This window comes from Tachyglossus aculeatus, chromosome 1 (assembly GCF_015852505.1).
Source record: "Tachyglossus aculeatus isolate mTacAcu1 chromosome 1, mTacAcu1.pri, whole genome shotgun sequence".
Classification (NCBI taxonomy): Eukaryota; Metazoa; Chordata; class Mammalia; order Monotremata; family Tachyglossidae; genus Tachyglossus; species Tachyglossus aculeatus.
Genome location: NC_052066.1, coordinates 61288729 through 61308495, shown reverse-complemented (window position 1 = coordinate 61308495; position 19767 = coordinate 61288729). Strand labels below are relative to the sequence as shown.

Below are 19767 nucleotides of genomic sequence, written 5' to 3'. Positions count from 1 at the left end.
TTAATCCTCATTTTACACATGAGGGAACTGAGGCATAGAGAAGTTCGGTGACCTGTGCAAGGTCACATAGCAGACAAGTGATGGATACGGGATTAGAACCCATGATCTTTTGACTTCCAGGCCTTACTGCTTCTCTGCATGTTGGTTTAATATGTAAATGTCTTGAAAAAGTTACGCTTTATGGAGCATAGAAAGGATTCCCCTATGCCATTTGCCAGGTACTGTACTAAGCACTGGGGTAGATACAAGCTATTCAGGTAGGACACAGTTCCTGTCCCTCATAGAGCTCACAGTTTTAATCCCCATTTTACAGTTGAGGTAACTGAGGCACAGAGAAGTGAAGTGAGTTGCCCAAGGTCACACAGCAGACAAATGGTGGAGCCGGGATTAGAACCCAGGTCCTTCCGACTCCCCAGCCTGTGCTCTATCCACTAGGCCACACAGCTTCTCCACATAAATATTTTTATGTCAACTCCCCCATTAGAGTTTAAACTCCTACAGAGCAGGGATGTGTCACTTGCTTTTTTTGTACTTTCAGGCTCTTGTATAGCGTATTGCACCCAAATGGGTGCTAATAAAGGCTATTAGCTTTATCAAGTTTGTACATATTTATTACTCTATTTATTTTATTTGTACATATCTATTCTATTTATTTTATTTTGTTAGTATGTTTGGTTTTGTTCTCTGTCTCCCCCTTTTAGACTGTGAGCCCACTGTTGGGTAGGGACTGTCTCTATATGTTGCCAATTTGTACTTCCCAAGCGCTTAGTACAGTGCTCTGCACACAGTAAGTGCTCAATAAATATGATTGATTGATTGATTGATTAGTGGAAAGAGCATGAGCTGGGAGTCAGAAGTCATGGGTTCTAATCCCAGCTCTGCCACATGTCAGCTGTGTGACTTTGGGCAAGTGCCTCAGTTACCTCATCTGAAAAATGGGGATTAAGACTGTAAGCCCCAAGTGGAACAACCTGATTACCTACCCCAGCGCTTAGAACAGTGCAAAGCACATAGTAAGTGCTTAACAAATACCATCATTATTGTTATTATTAGCACTCACTCCCTCAAGAAAATTGTTTAGCTTACACCTCTCTTCATGTAGCAAGATCAATCAATCAATCAATCGTATTTATTGAGCGCTTACTGTGTGCAGAGCACTGTAATAAGCGCTTGGGAAGTACAAGTTGGCAACAAGATCTATTGGAAAGGGCAAGGGTTTGGGAGTCAGATGACTAGAGACTAGTCTCAGATCTACTACTGGTCTGCTGGGGGAACTGGGGCAACTCATAAGCTTTCTGGGCTTCAACTCCTCTCCTTACCTCTCAGGGATGTTGTGAGGACCAAATGAGAATAGTAACGTGAAAGGGGTTTGGGAAAATAAGAGTGATATACACATTAAAAGGTGAAGAGAGAGGAAGAGAAAGGGAGAGGGAGGGAGAGGGGGAAAGAGGGAGAGAGAGAGAGAGATCTACACGCACTCCCTTGGTGATCTCATTTGCTCCCATGGCTTCAACTATCATCTCTACGCTGATGACACCCAGATCTACATCTCAGCCCCTGCTCTCTCCCCCTCTCTCCAGGCTCGCATCTCCTCCTGCCTTCAGGACATCTCCATCTGGATGTCTGCCCGCCACCTAAAGCTCAACATGTCCAAGACTGAACTCCTTGTCTTTCCTCCCAAACCTTGCCCTCTCCCTGACTTTCCCATCTCTGTTGACGGCACTACCATCCTTCCCGTCTCGCAAGCCTGCAAACTTGGTGTCATCCTCGACTCCGCTCTCTCATTCACCCCTCACATTGAAGCCGTCACCAAAACCTGCCGGTCTCAGCTCCGCAACATTGCCAAGATCCGCCCTTTCCTCTCCATCCATACCGCTACCCTGCTCATTCAAGCTCTCATCCTATCCCGTCTGGACTACTGCATCAGCCTTCTCTCTGATCTCCCATCCTCGTGTCTCTCCCCACTTCAATCCATACTTCATGCTGCTGCCCGGATTATCTTTGTCCAGAAACGCTCTGGGCATGTTACTCCCCACCTCAAAAATCTCCAGTGGCTACCAATCAATCTGCGCATCAGGCAGAAACTCCTCACCCTGGGCTTCAAGGCTGTCCATCACCTCGCCCCCTCCTACCTCACCTCCCTTCTCTCCTTCTCCAGCCCAGCCCGCACCCTCCGCTCCTCTGCCGCTAATCTCCTCACCGTACCTCGTTCTCGCCTGTCCCGCCATCGACCCCCAGCCCACGTCATCCCCCAGGCCTGGAATGCCCTCCCTCTGCCCATCCGCCAAGCTAGCTCTCTTCCTCCCTTCAAGGCCCTACTGAGAGCTCACCTCCTCCAGGAGGCCTTCCCAGATTGAGCCCCTTCCTTCCTCTCCCCCTCGTCCCCCTCTCCATCCCCCCATCTTACCTCCTTCCCTTCCCCACAGCACCTGTATATATGTATATATGTTTGTACATATTTATTACTCTATCTATTTATTTTACTTGTACATATCTATTCTATTTATTTTATTTTGTTAGTATGTTTGGTTTTGCTCTCTGTCTCCCCCTTTTAGACTGTGAGCCCACTGTTGGGTAGGGACCGTCTCTATATGTTGCCAAATTGTACTTCCCAAGCGCTTAGTACAGTGCTCTGCACACAGTAAGCGCTCAATAAATATGATTGATGATGGAGGGAGAGAGGAAGAGAGGTAGACAGAGAGGAAGAAAGGGAGAAAGGAAGAGAGAAAAAGAGGGAGAGAGGAGGGAGAGAAAGGGAGGAAGACAGGGGGCAGGAGAAGGAGGAAGAAGAAAGGGAGGGGGAAGAATACAGAGGTGGGACACAGAGGGAGGGGAAGGAAGTCAGAGGGGGTAGGTGGAGGACAGCATTGCTAAGCATAGCAACCAAGTATAGAAAGTGCTTTTCATCTGTTCACACTGCCCTGCTCCTTGCAGAATTGTTGCACACATTCTCTACTTTAACTGAATACCAACAGCACCTGTGCCCTATGTTCAGTTATATTAAATTGGCTGGTAAAATGTTGAAGCTTCTAAATAAAAAAATACAAAAAGATATTGTAAGAAATAATTACATATGTCTTTTATGGCACATATTAAAATCTTAGCTTTGTGCTTTTAAACCCCAGTTCTTTTGTCCTTATCTCATGGAGACTGGAGCACCTCATAATTATAAACTACCACCTGCAGATTTTCCATTCAGACATGTTAACACATTCAAAGTGACAGTTTTGTTTTTCCTAAATATTGGAAACCAAAGTACAGCCATTATATTTCTCTATCAATTTGGAGCTTGGCTGAATTATATATTTACAACCCACAACACATTTAGAAAACCAAACCAACAACACATCATTGTTCTTCTAAAAGGTGTAGCATGAGTCATCTTTTTCAATGTGCATCATGAATATTGAATATCAATATTTTTTAACTGAAATTTAGAGTCTTACTCTTTCAAAGTATTCATAAATTTTAAAAGGTTTTCTTTGTGCAATTGTTCTGTCATCTTAAAAATTTTGCTCTATTATATGAAACGTAAATAGAAATATAGTGTCAATTTCTATGCTTGTAGTCATTTGTGTTATTTTATGAGCCCGTTATTGGCTAGGGACCGTCTCTATATGTTGCCGACTTGAACTTCCCAAGCGCTTAGATCAGTGCTCAGCACACAGTAAGCACTCAATAAATACAACTGAATGAATGAATGAATGTGAGTTGCATTTTGGAAAATCTGAAATGAGCATACTTCATTTCATATCTCTTCTGTCATCTATCAAATAATAATAATAACAATAATAATAATGATAATAATGACATTAAATAAATGCTTATTATGTGCAAAGTACTGTTCTAAGCACTAGGGAGGCTACAAGGTGATCAGGTTGTGCAACGGGGGCTCACAGTCAATCCCCATTTTACAGATGAGGTAACTGAGGCACAGAGAAGTTAAGTGACTTGCCCAAAGTTACACAGCTGAAAATTGGCGGCTCTGGGATTTCATTCATTCATTCATTCAAACGTATTTATTGAGTGCTTACTGTGTGCAGAGCACTGTACTAAGCGCTTGGGAAGTACAAGTTGGAAACATATAGAGACAGTCCCTACCCAACAGTGGGCTCACAGTCTAGAAGGGGGAGACAGACAACAAAACAAAACATATTAACAAAATAAAATAAATAGAATAAATATGTACAAGTAAAATAAATAGAGTAATAAATACATACAAACATATATACATATATACAGGTGCTGTGGGGAAGGGAAGGAGGTAAGATGGGGGGATGGAGAGGGGGACGAGGGGGAGAGGAAGGAAGGGGCTCAGTCTGGGAAGGCCTCCTGGAGGAGGTGAGCTCTCAGCAGGGCCTTGAAGGGAGGAAGAGAGCTAGCTTGGCGGAGGGGCAGAGGGAGGGCATTCCAGGCCCGGGGGAGGACGTAGGCCGGGGGTCGATGGCGGGACAGGCCAGAACGAGGTACAGTGAGGAGGCTAGTGGAGGCAGAGGAGCGGAGGGTGCGGGCTGGGCTGGAGAAGGAGAGAAGGGAGGTGAGGTAAGAGGGAGCGAGGTGATGGACAGCCTTGAAGCCGAGGGTGAAGAGTTTTTCCCTGATACCATTGACTCCAAAGCCCGTGCCCTTTCCACTGAGCAATGCTGCATTTATTGGAACTGTGTCCAACCTCTTTTGTTTGTATCAACCCCAGCTCTCAGTACAGTGCCTGGCACAAAGTAAGTGCTTAACAAATACTATTATTAATACTATTATTATTATTATCATTATATTATTATACTTATTATGTAAATGCTGTGGGGATGAGGGTGGGGTGAATAAATTTAAACTGTGAGCCCAGTGTGGGATAGGGACTGTGTCCAACCTGATAAACTTGCATCTACCCCACTGCTTAGTAAGTGCTTAACAAATACCATAAAAAAAATGAGTACAAACCCAAGTGCAAGAATGACAGACTGAGCCCCTTCCTTCCTCTCCCCCTCATCCCCCTCTCCATCCCCCCATCTTACCTCCTTCCCTTCCCCACAGCACCTGTATATATGTATATATTGTTGCACATATTTATTACTCTATTTATTTATTTATTTTACTTGTACATATCTATCCTATTTATTTTATTTTGTTGGTATGTTTGGTTTTGTTCTCTGTCTCCCCCTTTTAGACTGTCAGCCCACTGTTGGGTAGGGACTGTCTCTATGTGTTGCCAATTTGTACTTCCCAAGTGCTTAGTACAGTGCTCTGCACATAGTAAGCGCTCAATAAATACGATTGATGATGATGATGATGATGACAGCCAAGGGAGAGGGAGTAAGGAACTAATGGAACTAAGAATTGAGTGGGAAAATATAATATACATATCCCTATTTTAAAGTGCTTCCCTAAGCTGTAATTTATTTTAACATCCATCTTCCCTGCTAGATTCTAAGGTTCTTGAGGACAGGGACTATGCCTTCTCACCTTTATAGTACCTTCCCAAGTGCTTAGTACAATGTTCTGCACACATTAAGTGCCCAATAAATAACATCTATTGAATGATAGAAAATAAATATGAATTACTGTGTTAAAGTAGCATGGCCTAGAGGCAGGAGTGTGGGCCTGGGATTCAGAGGACCCGGGTTCTAATCCCAACTCTGCTCATTCATTCATTCATTCATTCATTCATTCATTCATTCATTCATTCATTCGTATTTATTGAGCGCTGGGTGACTTTTGGCAAGTCACTTAACTTCTCTAGATCTCAGTTACCTCATCTGTAAAATGAGAATGAAATCCTCCTCCCTCCAACTTAGACTGTGAGCCTCATTTGGGGCAGGGACAGTTTTCAACCTGATTATCTTATATTCACTCATTCATTCATTCGATTGTATTTATTGAGAGCTTCCTGTGTGCAGACCACGGTACTAAGTGCTTGGAAAGTACAATTCGGCAACAAATAGAGACAATCCCTACCCAATGACGGGGTCAGTGCGGATATGCACCCCGTTTGAAGTTATCCTTCAACTTGTCTTTTAAACATTTTTTCTGTTCTGTATATATGTTTATATATATATATATATATATATATATATGTTTGTACATATTTATTACTCTATTTTACTTGTACATATTTACTATTCTATTTATTTTATTTTGTTAATATGTTTTGTTTTGCTGTCTGTCTCCCCCTTCTAGATTGTGAGCCCGCTGTCGGGTAGGGACTGTCTCTATATGTTGCCAATTTGTACTTCCCAAGCGCTTAGTACAGTGCTCTGCACGCAGTAAGCGCTCAATAAATACGATTGATTGATTGATTGATTCTAGACTGTGAGCCCACTGTTGGGTAGGGACTGTCTCTAGATGTTGCCAACTTGTACTTCCAAGCACTTAGTACAGTGCTCTGCACGCAGTAAGCGCTCAATAAATACGATTGAACGAATGAATGAATGAATAGAAGCGGGAAGACAGACAACAAAACAAGTAGATAGGCATCAATAGCATCAATATAAATGAATGGGATTATAGATATATACACATCTTTAATAAAATAAATAGAATAATAAGTATGTACATATATATATACAATTGCTGTGGGGCAGGGAGGGGGGTGAGCAGAGGGAGGGAGTAGGAGTGATGGGGAGGGAAGGAGGAGCAGAGGAAAAGTGGGGCTCAGTCTGGGAACGCTTCCTGAAGGAGGTGAACTTCAGTAGGGCTTTGAAGCGGGGAAGTGAGCTAGTTTGGCGGATGTGAGGAGGGAGGGGATTCCAGGCCAAAGGTAGGATGTAGGCCAGGTTTCGACGGCGGGACAGGTGAGAATGAGGCCCAGTGAGGAGGTTAGCGGTGGCAGAGGAGCGGAGTGTGTGGGCTGGGCTGTAGAAGGAGAGAAAGGAGGTGAGGTAAGAGGACTCAAGGTGATGGACAGCTTTGAAACCAATAGTGAGAAGCTTTTGTTTGATCTGAAGGTAAGCACTTAATACAGTGCTCTGCACAAAGTAAGCACTCAATAAATACGACTGAATGAATGAATGATAGGCAACCACTGGAGATTTTTGAGGAGGGGGTTCCATGCCCAGAGTGTTTCTGTAGAAAGATAATCCGGGCAGCAGAGTGAAGTAGAGATTGTAGTGGGGAGAGGCAGAAAGTTGGGAGATCAGAAAGGATGCTGATGCAGTAATCCAGTTGCGATAGGATGAGTGATTGTAGTAACAAGGTAGCAGTTAGGATGGAGAGGAAAGGGCGGATCTTGACGATGTCATGAAGGACTGAGTATGTGGGGTGAATGAGAGAGTGGAGTCAAGGATGACACCAAGGTTGCGGGCTTGTGAGATGGGAAGGATGGTAGTGCCATCTACAGTGACAGGAAAGTCAGGGAGAGGACGGGGTTTGGGATAGAAGATAAGGAGCTCAGTCTTGGACATGTTGAGTTTTAGGTGGCGGGAGAACATCCAGGTGGAGATGTCCTGAAGGCAGGAGGAGATACGAGTCTGGAGGGAGGGAGAGAGAATAGGGGAGAAGACATCTATTCCAGCTCTTAGTTCATTGCTTGGCACATAGTATGTGTGTAACCAGCATCATTAAAAAATAGAATAATTGGAGAGATTTAACCTTAGGACAGCTCTAGGAGTAGTAACTACTCTAATTAGAGAGGTGACTTCTTGTATGTGCATTTCCTTTCATTTAGAGACTGTTTTAAGTGTTCTTGGTGACTACTCATCCTTATAATCTAATATTCAATATAAAAGATACTTACTCACTGCTTTTAATTGTCCAATGATAGAACTGTCTCCTCTACACATGGTTCTGAAAAAGATTCAGTGAAGCAAATAACCATTACATATGCTGTCTGATCTGTTTTGATTATGTAAAGGTAAATTATTTATCTCCTCTTCAAAATGCTAAGTAAATTTTACAGAAAAATTATATACAAAATATTTATATAGAAAAAATAAGTTTTAACACAAAAAGATTACACTTTAAGTATCAACCCTTTGAAAGAATTAAAATGTGCAATAATCCTGCTAATGAAGAGGAGAAATGAAAAGGCCACGGTGTTACCACCAGAATATTATATGATATTATATGATATTGTATATTATGATTATATTATATTTAGATGATGAAAATTTATTTCATTCCCTTAGACCTTGGGAAGGCAACAGAATTAATATTCCACATAAAAGTGAACTGTGAAACTCCAATTCACCATCTGAAATTTAGAAATTTAAACACAATATATAAAACTACAATTAGCCTGTGGTTCTCCAGTCAATCCAGCTCAGAAGATGATGGATTCAGCTTTGTAAATTCCCTACAGGGAAAGAAGGTCACTCCCTTACCTATCCTCTGCTTTGGGAGGCTAATCAATCAATCTATGGGATCCACTGAGTGCTTACTGTGTGCAGACCACTGTAATAAGCACTTCGGAGAGTTCAGTACAACCTAATTGGTAGTCACATTCCCTGACCACAAGGAGTTTTCAGTCTAAAGGGACTCAATGCTGGGAGCTAATCCATTAAGCTGGACTATTGCTTCAGTCAGCCAGTCAATCATATTTATTGAGCATTTACAGTGCGCAGAGCACTGTACTAAGTGCTTGAGAGAGTACAATATAACGATTTAACAGACACATCCCCTGCCCACAACGAGCTTCAGTACCATCACAAACAGCGTGACTTATTGGCACTTATTATTATTATGATGGTATTTGTTAAGTGCTTACTATGTGCCAAGCACTGTTCTAAGCACTGGGGTAGATATAAGGTAATCAGGTTGTCCCACGTGGGGCTCACAGTCTTAATCCCCATTTTACAGATGAGGTCAGTGAGGCACAGAGAAGTGAAGTGACTTGTCCAAGGTCACACAGCAGACAAGTGGTGGAGCCAGGATTAGAACCCACATCCTCTGACTCCCAAGCCTGTACTCATTCCACTAAGCCATGCTCACATGGAGTACTATCAAAATCCATCAACTCCTGATACATAAAGAGACCTGACCATGATTAAGCATAATCATGCATTTTTAGTTGACAAATCATGGATGAGTAACTTTAAACTCAACATTTCCTTTACCCCACTGACATCACATATTCAGTAAAATAAATATTTTTGTGCTTTAAGTTTCCAGTGGAAAAAAAGAGCATTAAAGTAAATTTATTCAATAGGGAGTCCAACCTTCTAGCTCTTTGAAGTACTACCTACCTAGTTCACCCCATGATAATGGAATCGAATGTGTATTCTGTCAACTATGGAGATAAAATCCAAGAAAGCAAATGTTCAGCTTAAATGAAATGTGTTGAATATATGAAGTTCTTTCTTCTTCATTAATAATAATACTGGTATTTTTAAGTGCCTACTACGTACCAAGCACTGTTCTAAGCACTGGGAAGATAATCAGGTAGTCTCATAGGGGGCTCAGAGTCTTAATCCCCATTTTACAGATGAGGTAACTGAGGCACAGAGAAGTTAAGTGGCTTGCCCAAGGTCACACAGCAGAGAAGTGGCAGAGCCAAAATTGGAACCCATGTCCCCTAACTCCCAAGTCCATGCTCTTTCCACTAAGCCACGGAACTGTGGAACCATAGAGGGATCTGATAGCTGTATCTGGTGTCCATCCTTGTTTCTTTGTTCCACACCAGCAAATTAGTACAGTGTCTGGCACAAAGTAAACACGTAACAAATATCACAATTATTATTATTATCTCTGTATTTGGGATTTGTAAGTTACCTGAAGTTGAAGTGCATTATTGCCTGCAATGCATTTCCTCCTCCAGTTGAAATGTCTCCTTCAAATCCAGGCAACAGTGGAATCACAACGTAGACACGATAGCGCTGGTTTTCTCTGCAAAGAAGATGCCCCCAGTAAGGCAAACCAGAAACTTGCCATGTTATGTGGGAAAAGTAATTCAACTGATATTTAATAAAATAACATTTATTGAGAAGTCACTGGGTACACTGCACTGAACTAAGAGTTTAGGAATACGAAGCACAGAAGTGACACTTTCCCTTTCTATAAGTTGCTTCCACTGTATTGGGGAGCTTTCCCCCAGTGAGAAGCCGCATGTGGTTCATGGACTGAGTCCAACCTAATTAGCTTGCATCTAGCACTTAGTGCAGTGCCTGACACATAGTAACTGCTTAACAAATTCATGCTTAGTACAGTGCTCTGCACACAGTAAGTGCTCAATAAATACGATTGATTTGAGGAGGGAGGGTGTTCGGGGGCAGGGGTCGGCGGTGGGATGGACGACATGGAGGCCCAGGGAGACACTTGGGTAAGATGACTGGGCGGGGGTCAGCATCTCTTTTAGACTGTGAGCCCACTGTTGGGTGGGGACCGTCTCTATATGTTGCCAACTTGGACTTCCCAAGCGCTTAGTAAAGTGCTCTGCACACAGTAAGCGCTCAATAAATACGATTGATTGATTGATTGATTCCTGAGATTCTTGGGGCAGGGGGTGGGGGCTGCCTTGGTGTCCAGTCCAATTACTTATATAGCTATAAGTAACTCGATTTATAGCTAGAATTCTATTTATTCTGTTGGTTTTGACCCCCTGTCTACCTGTTTTGTTGTCTGTCTCCCCCTTCTAGACTGTGAGCCCGTTGTTACCTCCTTCCCTTCCCCACAGCACCTGTATATATGTATATATGTTTGTACATATTTATTACTCTTTTTATTCATTTATTTTACTTGTACCTATCTATTCGATTTATTTTATTTTGTTAGTATGTTTGGTTTTGTTGTCTGTCTCCCCCTTCTAGACTGTGAGCCCGCTGTTGGGTAGGGCCTGTCTCTATATGTTGCCAACTTGGACTTCCCAAGCGCTTAGTAAAGTGCTCTGCACACAGTAAGCGCTCAATAAATACGATTGATTGATTGATTGATTCCTGAGATTCTTGGGGCAGGGGGTGGGGGCTGCCTCGGTGTCCAGTCCAATTACTTATATAGCTATAAGTAACTCGATTTATAGCTAGAATTCTATTTATTCTGTTGGTTTTGACCCCCTGTCTACCTGTTTTGTTGTCTGTCTCCCCCTTCTAGACTGTGAGCCCGTTGTTACCTCCTTCCCTTCCCCACAGCACCTGTATATATGTATATATGTTTGTACATATTTATTACTCTTTTTATTCATTTATTTTACTTGTACCTATCTATTCGATTTATTTTATTTTGTTAGTATGTTTGGTTTTGTTGTCTGTCTCCCCCTTCTAGACTGTGAGCCCGCTGTTGGGTAGGGCCTGTCTCTATATGTTGCCAGCTTGTACTTCCCAAGCACTTAGTACAGTGCTCTGCACACAGTAAGCGCTCAATAAATACGATTGATTGATTGATTGATCTTGTCTTGTGCTATTGAGTCGTCTCTGACCCATAGCGATATCACGGACACATCTCTCCCAGAACGCCCCACCTCCATTTGCAATCATTCTGATAGGGGATCCGTAGAGTTTTTTTGGTCAAAATACAGAAGTGGTTTAACACTGACTCCATGCAATAAACTTGAGTCTCCACCCTCGACTCTCTCCCAAGCCTCTTCTGCTCAGTACAGGTGAGTTCTGACTTGTAGCAGATTGCCTTCCACTTGCTAGCCACTGCCCAAGCTAGGAATGTAATGGACGAGCCTCTGCTTGACTCTTCCTCCCATGGTCAAGACTGGTAGAGTACTGGAAACACTCCAGGTGTGACCCTGAGAGGGAACGCGTTGAGCAGTTTCGGTAAAATAAGTAGTAGTTAGATTCTCCCCTCAGCCATCCTGCTGTTAGCTGTGAGCTGCGAAAGGGTTGTGGCCAAAGGGCTTTGAGCAGACAGGACGTTCAACTGGGTGGGAGAGGGTCCTCAGGACCATTAAAATTAGGTGGATAATTCATAATTATTAATGTTACACTTTCATTCATTCATTCATTTGTATTTATTGAGTGCTTACTGTGTGCAGAGCACTTTACTAAGCATTTGGAAAGTTGGTAACAGATAGAGACAATCCCTACCCAATAATGGGCTTCTGGGGATGATCATATTATCATCACCTCATCATCCCCCTCCCCACAGCACCTGTATATATATTTGTACGGATTTATTACTCTATTTATTTTATTTGTATATATTTCACCTCCTCCAGGAGGCCTTCCCAGACTGAGCCCCTTCCTTCCTCTCCCCCTCGTGCCCCTCTTCAACCCCCTCATCTTACCTCCTTCCCTTCCACACAGCACCTGTATATATGTTTGTACATATTTCTCTATTTATTTTACTTGTACATATCTACTCTCTATTTTATTTTGTTAGTATGTTTGGTTTTGTTCTCCGTCTCCCCCTTTTAGACTGTGAACCCACTATTGGGTAGGGACTGTCTCTATATGTTGCCAACTTGGACTTCCCAAGCGCTTAGTACAGTGCTCTGCACACAGTAAGTGCTCAATAAATACGATTGATTGATTGATTGATATTACTGATGAGGAAGAGAAGGTGCCGTGAATTCTGGTATGTCAAATTATGGGTTGTAAGATATTATTTAAACTTATTCCTAAATTGTTTCCTCTGTATCTGTACTGGTCTGATTAATAGGGAATAATGTTTACCAATCTTATAATGATGATTTAAATCACTTAGAGACTTAAACATTTTCCAGAGAAAGTGCGAGGTTCACGGTTTTTAGTTGCTGCACTGAGGTCTCTATATTCCTAACACAAGCTTCTAGACTGTAAACTGCCTGTGGGCAGAGAACGTGCCTATCAACTCTGTTGTACTGTACTCTCCTAAGTGCTTAGTACAGTGCTCAGCACACAGTAAGTGCTACAGAAATACCATTGATTGATTACAACAGGTTAGATGCTTCAAACAGGTCTATTTGGAATTAAATGGAGTTTGTTTTCAATGTCTCACCATGTGAGGCATAAACAACCTCTCCAGTTGATTAGGTTTGCCACTTTCTGCAGATTGCATAACTAGAGAATCACACCAGATAATGTATTCATTGATATCATTTTGATGCAAATATTCACAGAGATTTCACCTTCCGAGCTACCTTTCTCAGGATAAAGGACAATCGTATATTTATATGTGCATATTTAAGAAATGTTATCTTCTTTCATCTATGCTTACATTAAAAATGAGAGGGAATAATGTTCAAAATGACAACTGAGCTTTGTCAACGACTCAAAATTACACAATTCCAATTTTCACATACAAATGAGATTTAGAAAGACAAAGAAGCCTACAATGAACTTAAATTTTAAAGAATGAGCTTCCCTGAGATGTGAAAAGGACCCAGATTTAACCTCCTAAATTGGTTACAAGGACAAAGGGCCTGCTGCTCATTAGCTTTGAAGCAGTCTTGAATTATTGAAACCTCACATTACTACTTGCTCGCAAAACTCACCGCTTCTTCCCACCCTTTTCAATCATTTTGAAATTCAAACATTATTAGATTTTCATCTCAAGGATACTGCTTTCACTCGGGGTAAGGACCCCGTTGTTGGGTAGGGACGGTCTCTATATGTTGCCAACTTGTACTTCCCAAGTGCTTAGTACAGTGCTCTGCCACACAGTAAGCGCTCAATAAATAAGATTGAATGAATGAATGACCCAAAGTAAGCAGCTAGATAATAAACATGTTTGTTTAAAAAGATTCTAACTTTTCTGAATGTCTCTAGGTTCTGCCCTTGTAGGAATCATTGGCTATGGAGTGAAATATATGTATATATATATATACATATATATATATACATATATATATATATATGTGTATATATATATATATATGTTTGTACATATTTATTACTCTATTTATTTTACTTGTACATATCTATTCTATTTATTTTATTTTGTTAGTATGTTTGGTTTTGTTCTCTGTCTCCCCCTTTTAGACTGTGAGCCCACTGTCGGGTAGGGACTGTCTCTATATGTTGCCAATTTGTACTTCCCAAGCGCTTAGTACAGTGCTCTGCACACAGTAAGCGCTCAATAAATACGATTGATGATGATGATGATGAAATCACACTCTCACAGCAATGGCTGCTAAACCGTAACTGCCAATTTCTTGAAGGAGGATTATTGTAATGGCTCGCACTGATCACTAGATGGCATAGTTTGAATTGGAAATGCCATTAAAAAAAAACAAAACTAGTAAACGGATTAGTGTAGGACAGTGGGGCTGGATCATCATCATCAATCGTATTTATTGAGCGCTTACTGTGTGCAGAGCACTGTACTAAGCGCTTGGGAAGTACAAGTTGGCAACATATAGAGACAGTCCCTACCCAACAGTGGGGAGAGCTCACTCTCTGTGCTTTGGAAGACGCTCCATAAATTTAGCTGAGATAATTGTAAGGTGTATCAGTAGAAAATAAATGTGGCTCAGTGGAAAAAGCACGGGCTCTGGAGTCAGAGGTCATGGGTTCAAATTCCGGCTCTGCCACTTGTCAGCTGTGTGACTTTGGGAAAGTCACTTTACTTCTCTGGGCCTCAGTTACCTAATCCCAGACTGAGCCCCCTCTTCCTCTCCTCCTCCTCCCCCTCCCCACCTCCCCAGTCTTACCTCCTTCCCCTCCCCACAGCACCTGTATATATGTTTGTACATATTTATTACTCTATTTATTTTACTTGTACATATTTACTATTCTATTTATTTTATTTTGTTAATATGTTTTGTTTTGTTGTCTGTCTCCCCTTCTAGACTGTGAAGCAGCGTGGCTCAGTGGAGAAGAGCCCGGGCTTTGGAGTCAGAGGTCATGGGTTCAAATCCCGGCTCCGCCACTTGTCAGCTGTGTGACTTCAGGCAAGTCACTTCACTTCTCTGGGCCTCAGTTCCCTCATCTGTAAAATGGGGATGAAGACTGTGAGCCCCCCGTGGGACAACCTGATCACCTTGTAACCTCCCCAGCGCTTAGAACAGTGCTTTGCACATAGTAAGCGCTTCATAAATGCCATTATTATTATTATTATTACTGTGAGCCCACTGTTGGGTGGGGACCGTCTCTATATGTTGCCAACTTGTACTTCCCAAGCGCTTAGTACGGTGCTCTGCACACAGTAAGCGCTCAATAAATACGACTGAATGAATGAATGAATAATCTGTAAAGTGGGGTTTAAGACTGTTAGCCTCCCATGGGACAACCTGATCACCTTGTAACCTTCCCACCGCTTAGAACAGTGCTTTGCACATAGTAAGCGCTTAATAAATGCCATTATTATTATTAAACACAGTGATACAACTTCAAAGGGAAGCAGCATGGGCTGGTGGAGACAGCACAGGCCTGGGAGTCACAAGGACCTGGGTTCGAATCCCGGCTCCGCCACTTGTCCGCTGTGGGACCTTGGGCAAGTCGCTTCACTTCTCTGTGCCTTCTCTGTGCCTCAATTACCTCAACCGTAAAATGAGGATTAAGACCGTGAGCCCCAGGGGGGACAACCTGGATACCTTGCATCCACCTCAGCGCTTATAACATATATAACACTGTTAACACTTATAACACTGTACTAAGCGCTTAGTACAGTGCTCTGCACATAGTAAGCGCTCAATAAATACGATTGATTGATTGATTATAACGTTTGGCACATAGTAAGCACTTAATACCACAATTACTATTATTATTATTCTCTGTGCCTCAATTATCTCATTCATGAAATGAGGATTAAGACTGTGAGCCCCATGTGGCACAGGGACTGTGTCCAACCTGATTATCATGTATCTACCCCAGCATTTAAAACAGTGCTGGACGCGCAGTCAGTGCTTAACAAATACCATCATCATCATCATTATTATTGTTGTTATTGTTCAAAAATGGAATAGAAGAAGTATGACCAGAGGGAACCATAGTTTCAGAAGCCAGTGGGTAAAGCTACTTGTCTGCTGAGTGACCTGAGCAGCTTTACTGCTCTGTGCCTCAGTTATCTCATCTATAAAATGGGGATTAAGACTGTGAGGCCCATGTGGGCAGGGACTATGTCTATCCTGATTACCTTGTATCTACTCCAGTGCTTAGAACAGTGCTTGGCACATAGTAAGTGCTAAACAAATATTATTATCATTATAATAATGAGAAGCAGCGTGGCTCAGTAGGAAAGAGCCCGGACTTTGGAGTCAGAGGTCATGGGTTCAAATCCCGGCTCCACCAATTGTCAGTTGTGTGACTTTGGGCAAGTCACTTCACTTCTCTGTGCCTCAGTCACCTCATCTGTAAAGTGGGGATTGAGACTGTGAGCCCCATGAGGGACAGCCTGATAATCCTGTAACCTCCCCAGCGCTTAGAACTGTGCTTTGCACATAGTAAGTGCTTAATAAATGCCATTATTATTATTAATAATAATAATAATAATAATAAAGCCAAGAGTGGAGCCCCTGGAGTGGATTACATTCATTCAACCACATGTTGTCTGTGGCATTGGAACATAAGCCAGGAAGACTTCCCAGCCTCTGTAAGTGGTATCTGGTTGGAAAATATCCCAAAATATATATTTTATGCATTAGTGGATGGGTGGGATGGGTTGGGGTGGTGGAACAAGAAAATAAAAGTGTCTTTGAGTACCTAGAAAATGCCTAGGGACAGGGATTAATGATGATTTCTGATTTTGCACCTAAATTATGAAAAGAGTCATGTTAAATGAATTAAATATAATAGAAAGGTATGCAGTTGATTTCCAGGTAAATGCATTTAGTTGTCCTTCATATTTGAAGACAGAACAGATGGTGAAATTCACCTATGAGTACGTGTATGTGTGTCTGGCTGAAAAGGCTGAAAACCATGAGGCCCATGGTTCTGAACACATTGTGCACCAAAAAATGCTGTTCCCCCTATTATGTTTCATGTTTGCGGGGTCCATTAGTGTTTTCCTCTTCTGCTTCCTTGTCTCTCAATCCTTATGAAGCTTTAGGTCCTTTCTTGATAGCACATAGCACTTACTAAGTGCCACCTGGGATGCAGCATTGTCTGTCTTTATTTTACTGTCTTTACTACCCTCCTTACTTTCGGCTTTCCAATTTCAGCTTTCCATACAGCAGCTGTTGGCTTTTTTTATGGCATCTGTTAAGCGCTTACAATATACTAGGTATTGTTCTAAGCGTCGGGGTAGATGCAAGGTGAGCTTGGACAGAATCCATGTCCCACACAGGCTCATAGTCTTAATCCCCAATTTACAGATGAGGGAACTGAGACACGGAGAAGTTAAGTGACTTGACCAGAGTCACGTAATAGATAAGTGGCGGAGCCAGGATTAGAACTCAGGGCCTTCTGATTCCCAGGCCTGTGCTCTATCCATTAATGATGATGATGATGATGGCATTTATTAAGCACTTACTATGTGCAAAGCACTGTTCTAAGCGCTGGGGTGGTTACAAGGTGATCAGGTTGTCCCACGAGGGGCTCACAGTCTTAATCCCCATTTTACAGATGAGGGAACTGAGGCACAGAGAAGTTAAGTGACTTGTCCAAAGTCACACAGCTGACAATTGGCAGAGCCGGGATATGAGCCCATGACCTCTGACTACAAAGCCCGTGCTCTTTCCACTGAGCCATGCTGCTTCTCTTGGGAATCTTGCTATCACTTATTCAGTCAATCACGTAATTTATTGAGCGCTGACAGTGTGCAGAGCACTATACTAGGGGGGATATACACTATACTAGTACACTATATAGTATAGTACATTATACTATACCAGCTTCGGTGAGTACAATTCAACAGAGTTGATAGACACATTTCCTGCCCACAACAAGCTAACATCCCAGAGGGGGAAACAGATATTAAAATATAAATAATTTATAGATATATACATAAGTGCTGTGGGACACTTATTCTTCTGACATGTTCCACCCACCTTAGTTGAGTAAAGGCGAGCAAAACTTCAATCGTAAGAGATTGACTACTTTCCTGGGTTTCGGAGCTTCTGAACTTCTAGAAGTTCTGCAGTGTGATTCTACTAATTCTACTAATATCAGAAAAATGTCCCAAGGATTGGAAACAGGACGAAGTAATAGAAGGGGGCTTGTGTAATCCACACACTTAAAAGAGACATGAAGGGAAGGAAGAAAAAGTGAACTCATCAAATCTGTAGGATGTAATAATAATAATGGCATTTATTAAGCGCTTACTATGTGCAAAGCACTGTTCTAAGCACTGGGGAGGTTACAAGATGATCAGTTTGTCCCATGGGGGGCTCACAGTCTTAATCCCCATTTTTACAGATGAGGTAACTGAGGCACAAAGAAGTGAAGTGACTTGTCCAAAGTTGCATAGCTGACAATTGCCGGAGCCAGGATTTGAACCCCTGACCCCTGACTCCAAAGCCCATGCTCTTTCCACTGAGCCACGCTGTTTCTCATAGCCACACTGCTTCTCATGATACGTTATGATATGTGAGCAGTCTTGATTAAAGGAGGATGACCAAGGAGCAGGTTGAAATGGAGTGAAATAATAACAACAACAATAATAATAATGATAATGCTAGTATTTGTTAAACACTTACCATGTGCCAAGCACTGTTCTAAGTGCTGGGGTAGATACAAGGTAATTAGGTTGTCCCACATGGGGCTTACAGTCCTAATCCCCATTTAATAGATGAGGGAACTGAGGCCCAGAGAAGCTAAGTGACTTGCCCAAAGTCACGCAGCTGACAATTGGCGGAGCTGGGATTAGAACCCACAACCTCTGACTCCCAGCCCGGGCTCTTTCTGCTAAGCCACGCTGCTTCTCATCAAGTAAGATTTGGGGTTTAACTTTAGAGCAACTCTCCCCTATTTCTGTGTTACTGGGAACAGGAAATGTATTGTATATGTTAAAGTGTTAATATTCTTACCAGGGAACAAGGAGAGGTGTATAATCAACCAATTAATGGCATTTATTGAGAGGCATTTATTTATTCGAATCCCATATCATATTCTTTACAACAAATACAACTTCATTCATTCATTCAATGGTATTTATTGAGTGCTTACTGTGTGCAGAGTACTGTACTAAGCGCTTGGGAAGTACAAGTTGGCAACATATAGAGATGGTCCCTACCCAACAGTGGGCTCACAGTCTAGAAGGGGGAGACAGCTAACAAACCAAAACATATTAACAAAATGAAATAAATAGAATAGTAAATATGTACAAGTAAAATAGAGTAATAAATCTGTACAGACATATATACAGGTGCTGTGGGGAGGGGAAGGAGGTAGGGCGGGGGGGAAGGGGGGAGAGGAAGGAGGGGGCTCAGTCTGGGAAGGCCTCCTGGAGGAGATGAGCTCTCAGTATGGCATTGAAGGGAGGAAGAGAGCTAGATTGGTGGAGGGGCAGAAGGAGGGCATTCCAGGCCCGGGGGGAGGACGTGGGCCGGGGGTTGATGGCGGGATAGGCGAGAACGAGGCACTGTGAGGAGATTAGTGGCAGAGGAGTGGAGGGTGCGGGCTGGGCTGTAGAAGGAAAGAAGGGAGGTGAGATAGGAGGGGGCCAAGTGATGGACAGCCTTGAAGCCGAGAGTGAGGAGTTTTTGCCTGATGCGTAGGTTGATTGGTAGCCACTGGAGATTTTTGAGGAGGGGAGTAACATGCCCAGAGCGTTTCTGCACAAAGATGATCCAGGCAGCAGCATGAAGTATAGATTGAAGTGGGGAGAGACAGGAGGAGGAGATCAGAGAGGAGGCTGATGCAGTAATCCAGTTGGGATGGGATGAGAGACTGAACCAGCAGGGTAGCAGTTTGGATGGAGAGGAATGGGTGGATCTTGGCGATGTTGCGGAGGTGAGACTGGCAGTTTTTGGTGATGGATTGGATGTGAGGGGTAAACAAGAGAGTGGAGTCGAGGATGACACCACGGTTGCGGGCTTGT

At 42.6% G+C, this 19767-nt stretch overlaps 1 protein-coding gene and 1 non-coding gene across 6 annotated transcripts in view; both read right to left on the bottom strand.

Moving 5' to 3' along the window:
- Window positions 1-19767, bottom strand: part of PLD1 (phospholipase D1) — a 279106-nt gene that overhangs the window by 31908 nt on the left and 227431 nt on the right. For all 5 annotated transcript variants that reach the window (XM_038748912.1, XM_038748905.1, XM_038748940.1 and 2 more), the window contains 2 exons: window positions 9700-9813; window positions 7727-7776 (listed from right to left, as the gene is read on the bottom strand). In XM_038748912.1, coding sequence (XP_038604840.1) covers window positions 7727-7776; window positions 9700-9813 — 164 coding nt within the window. The remainder of the gene's footprint in view (window positions 1-7726; window positions 7777-9699; window positions 9814-19767) is intronic.
- Window positions 11529-11666, bottom strand: LOC119933534. Its single transcript, XR_005452562.1, has one exon. It is a non-coding gene; the product is annotated as a small nucleolar RNA SNORA7 (small nucleolar RNA).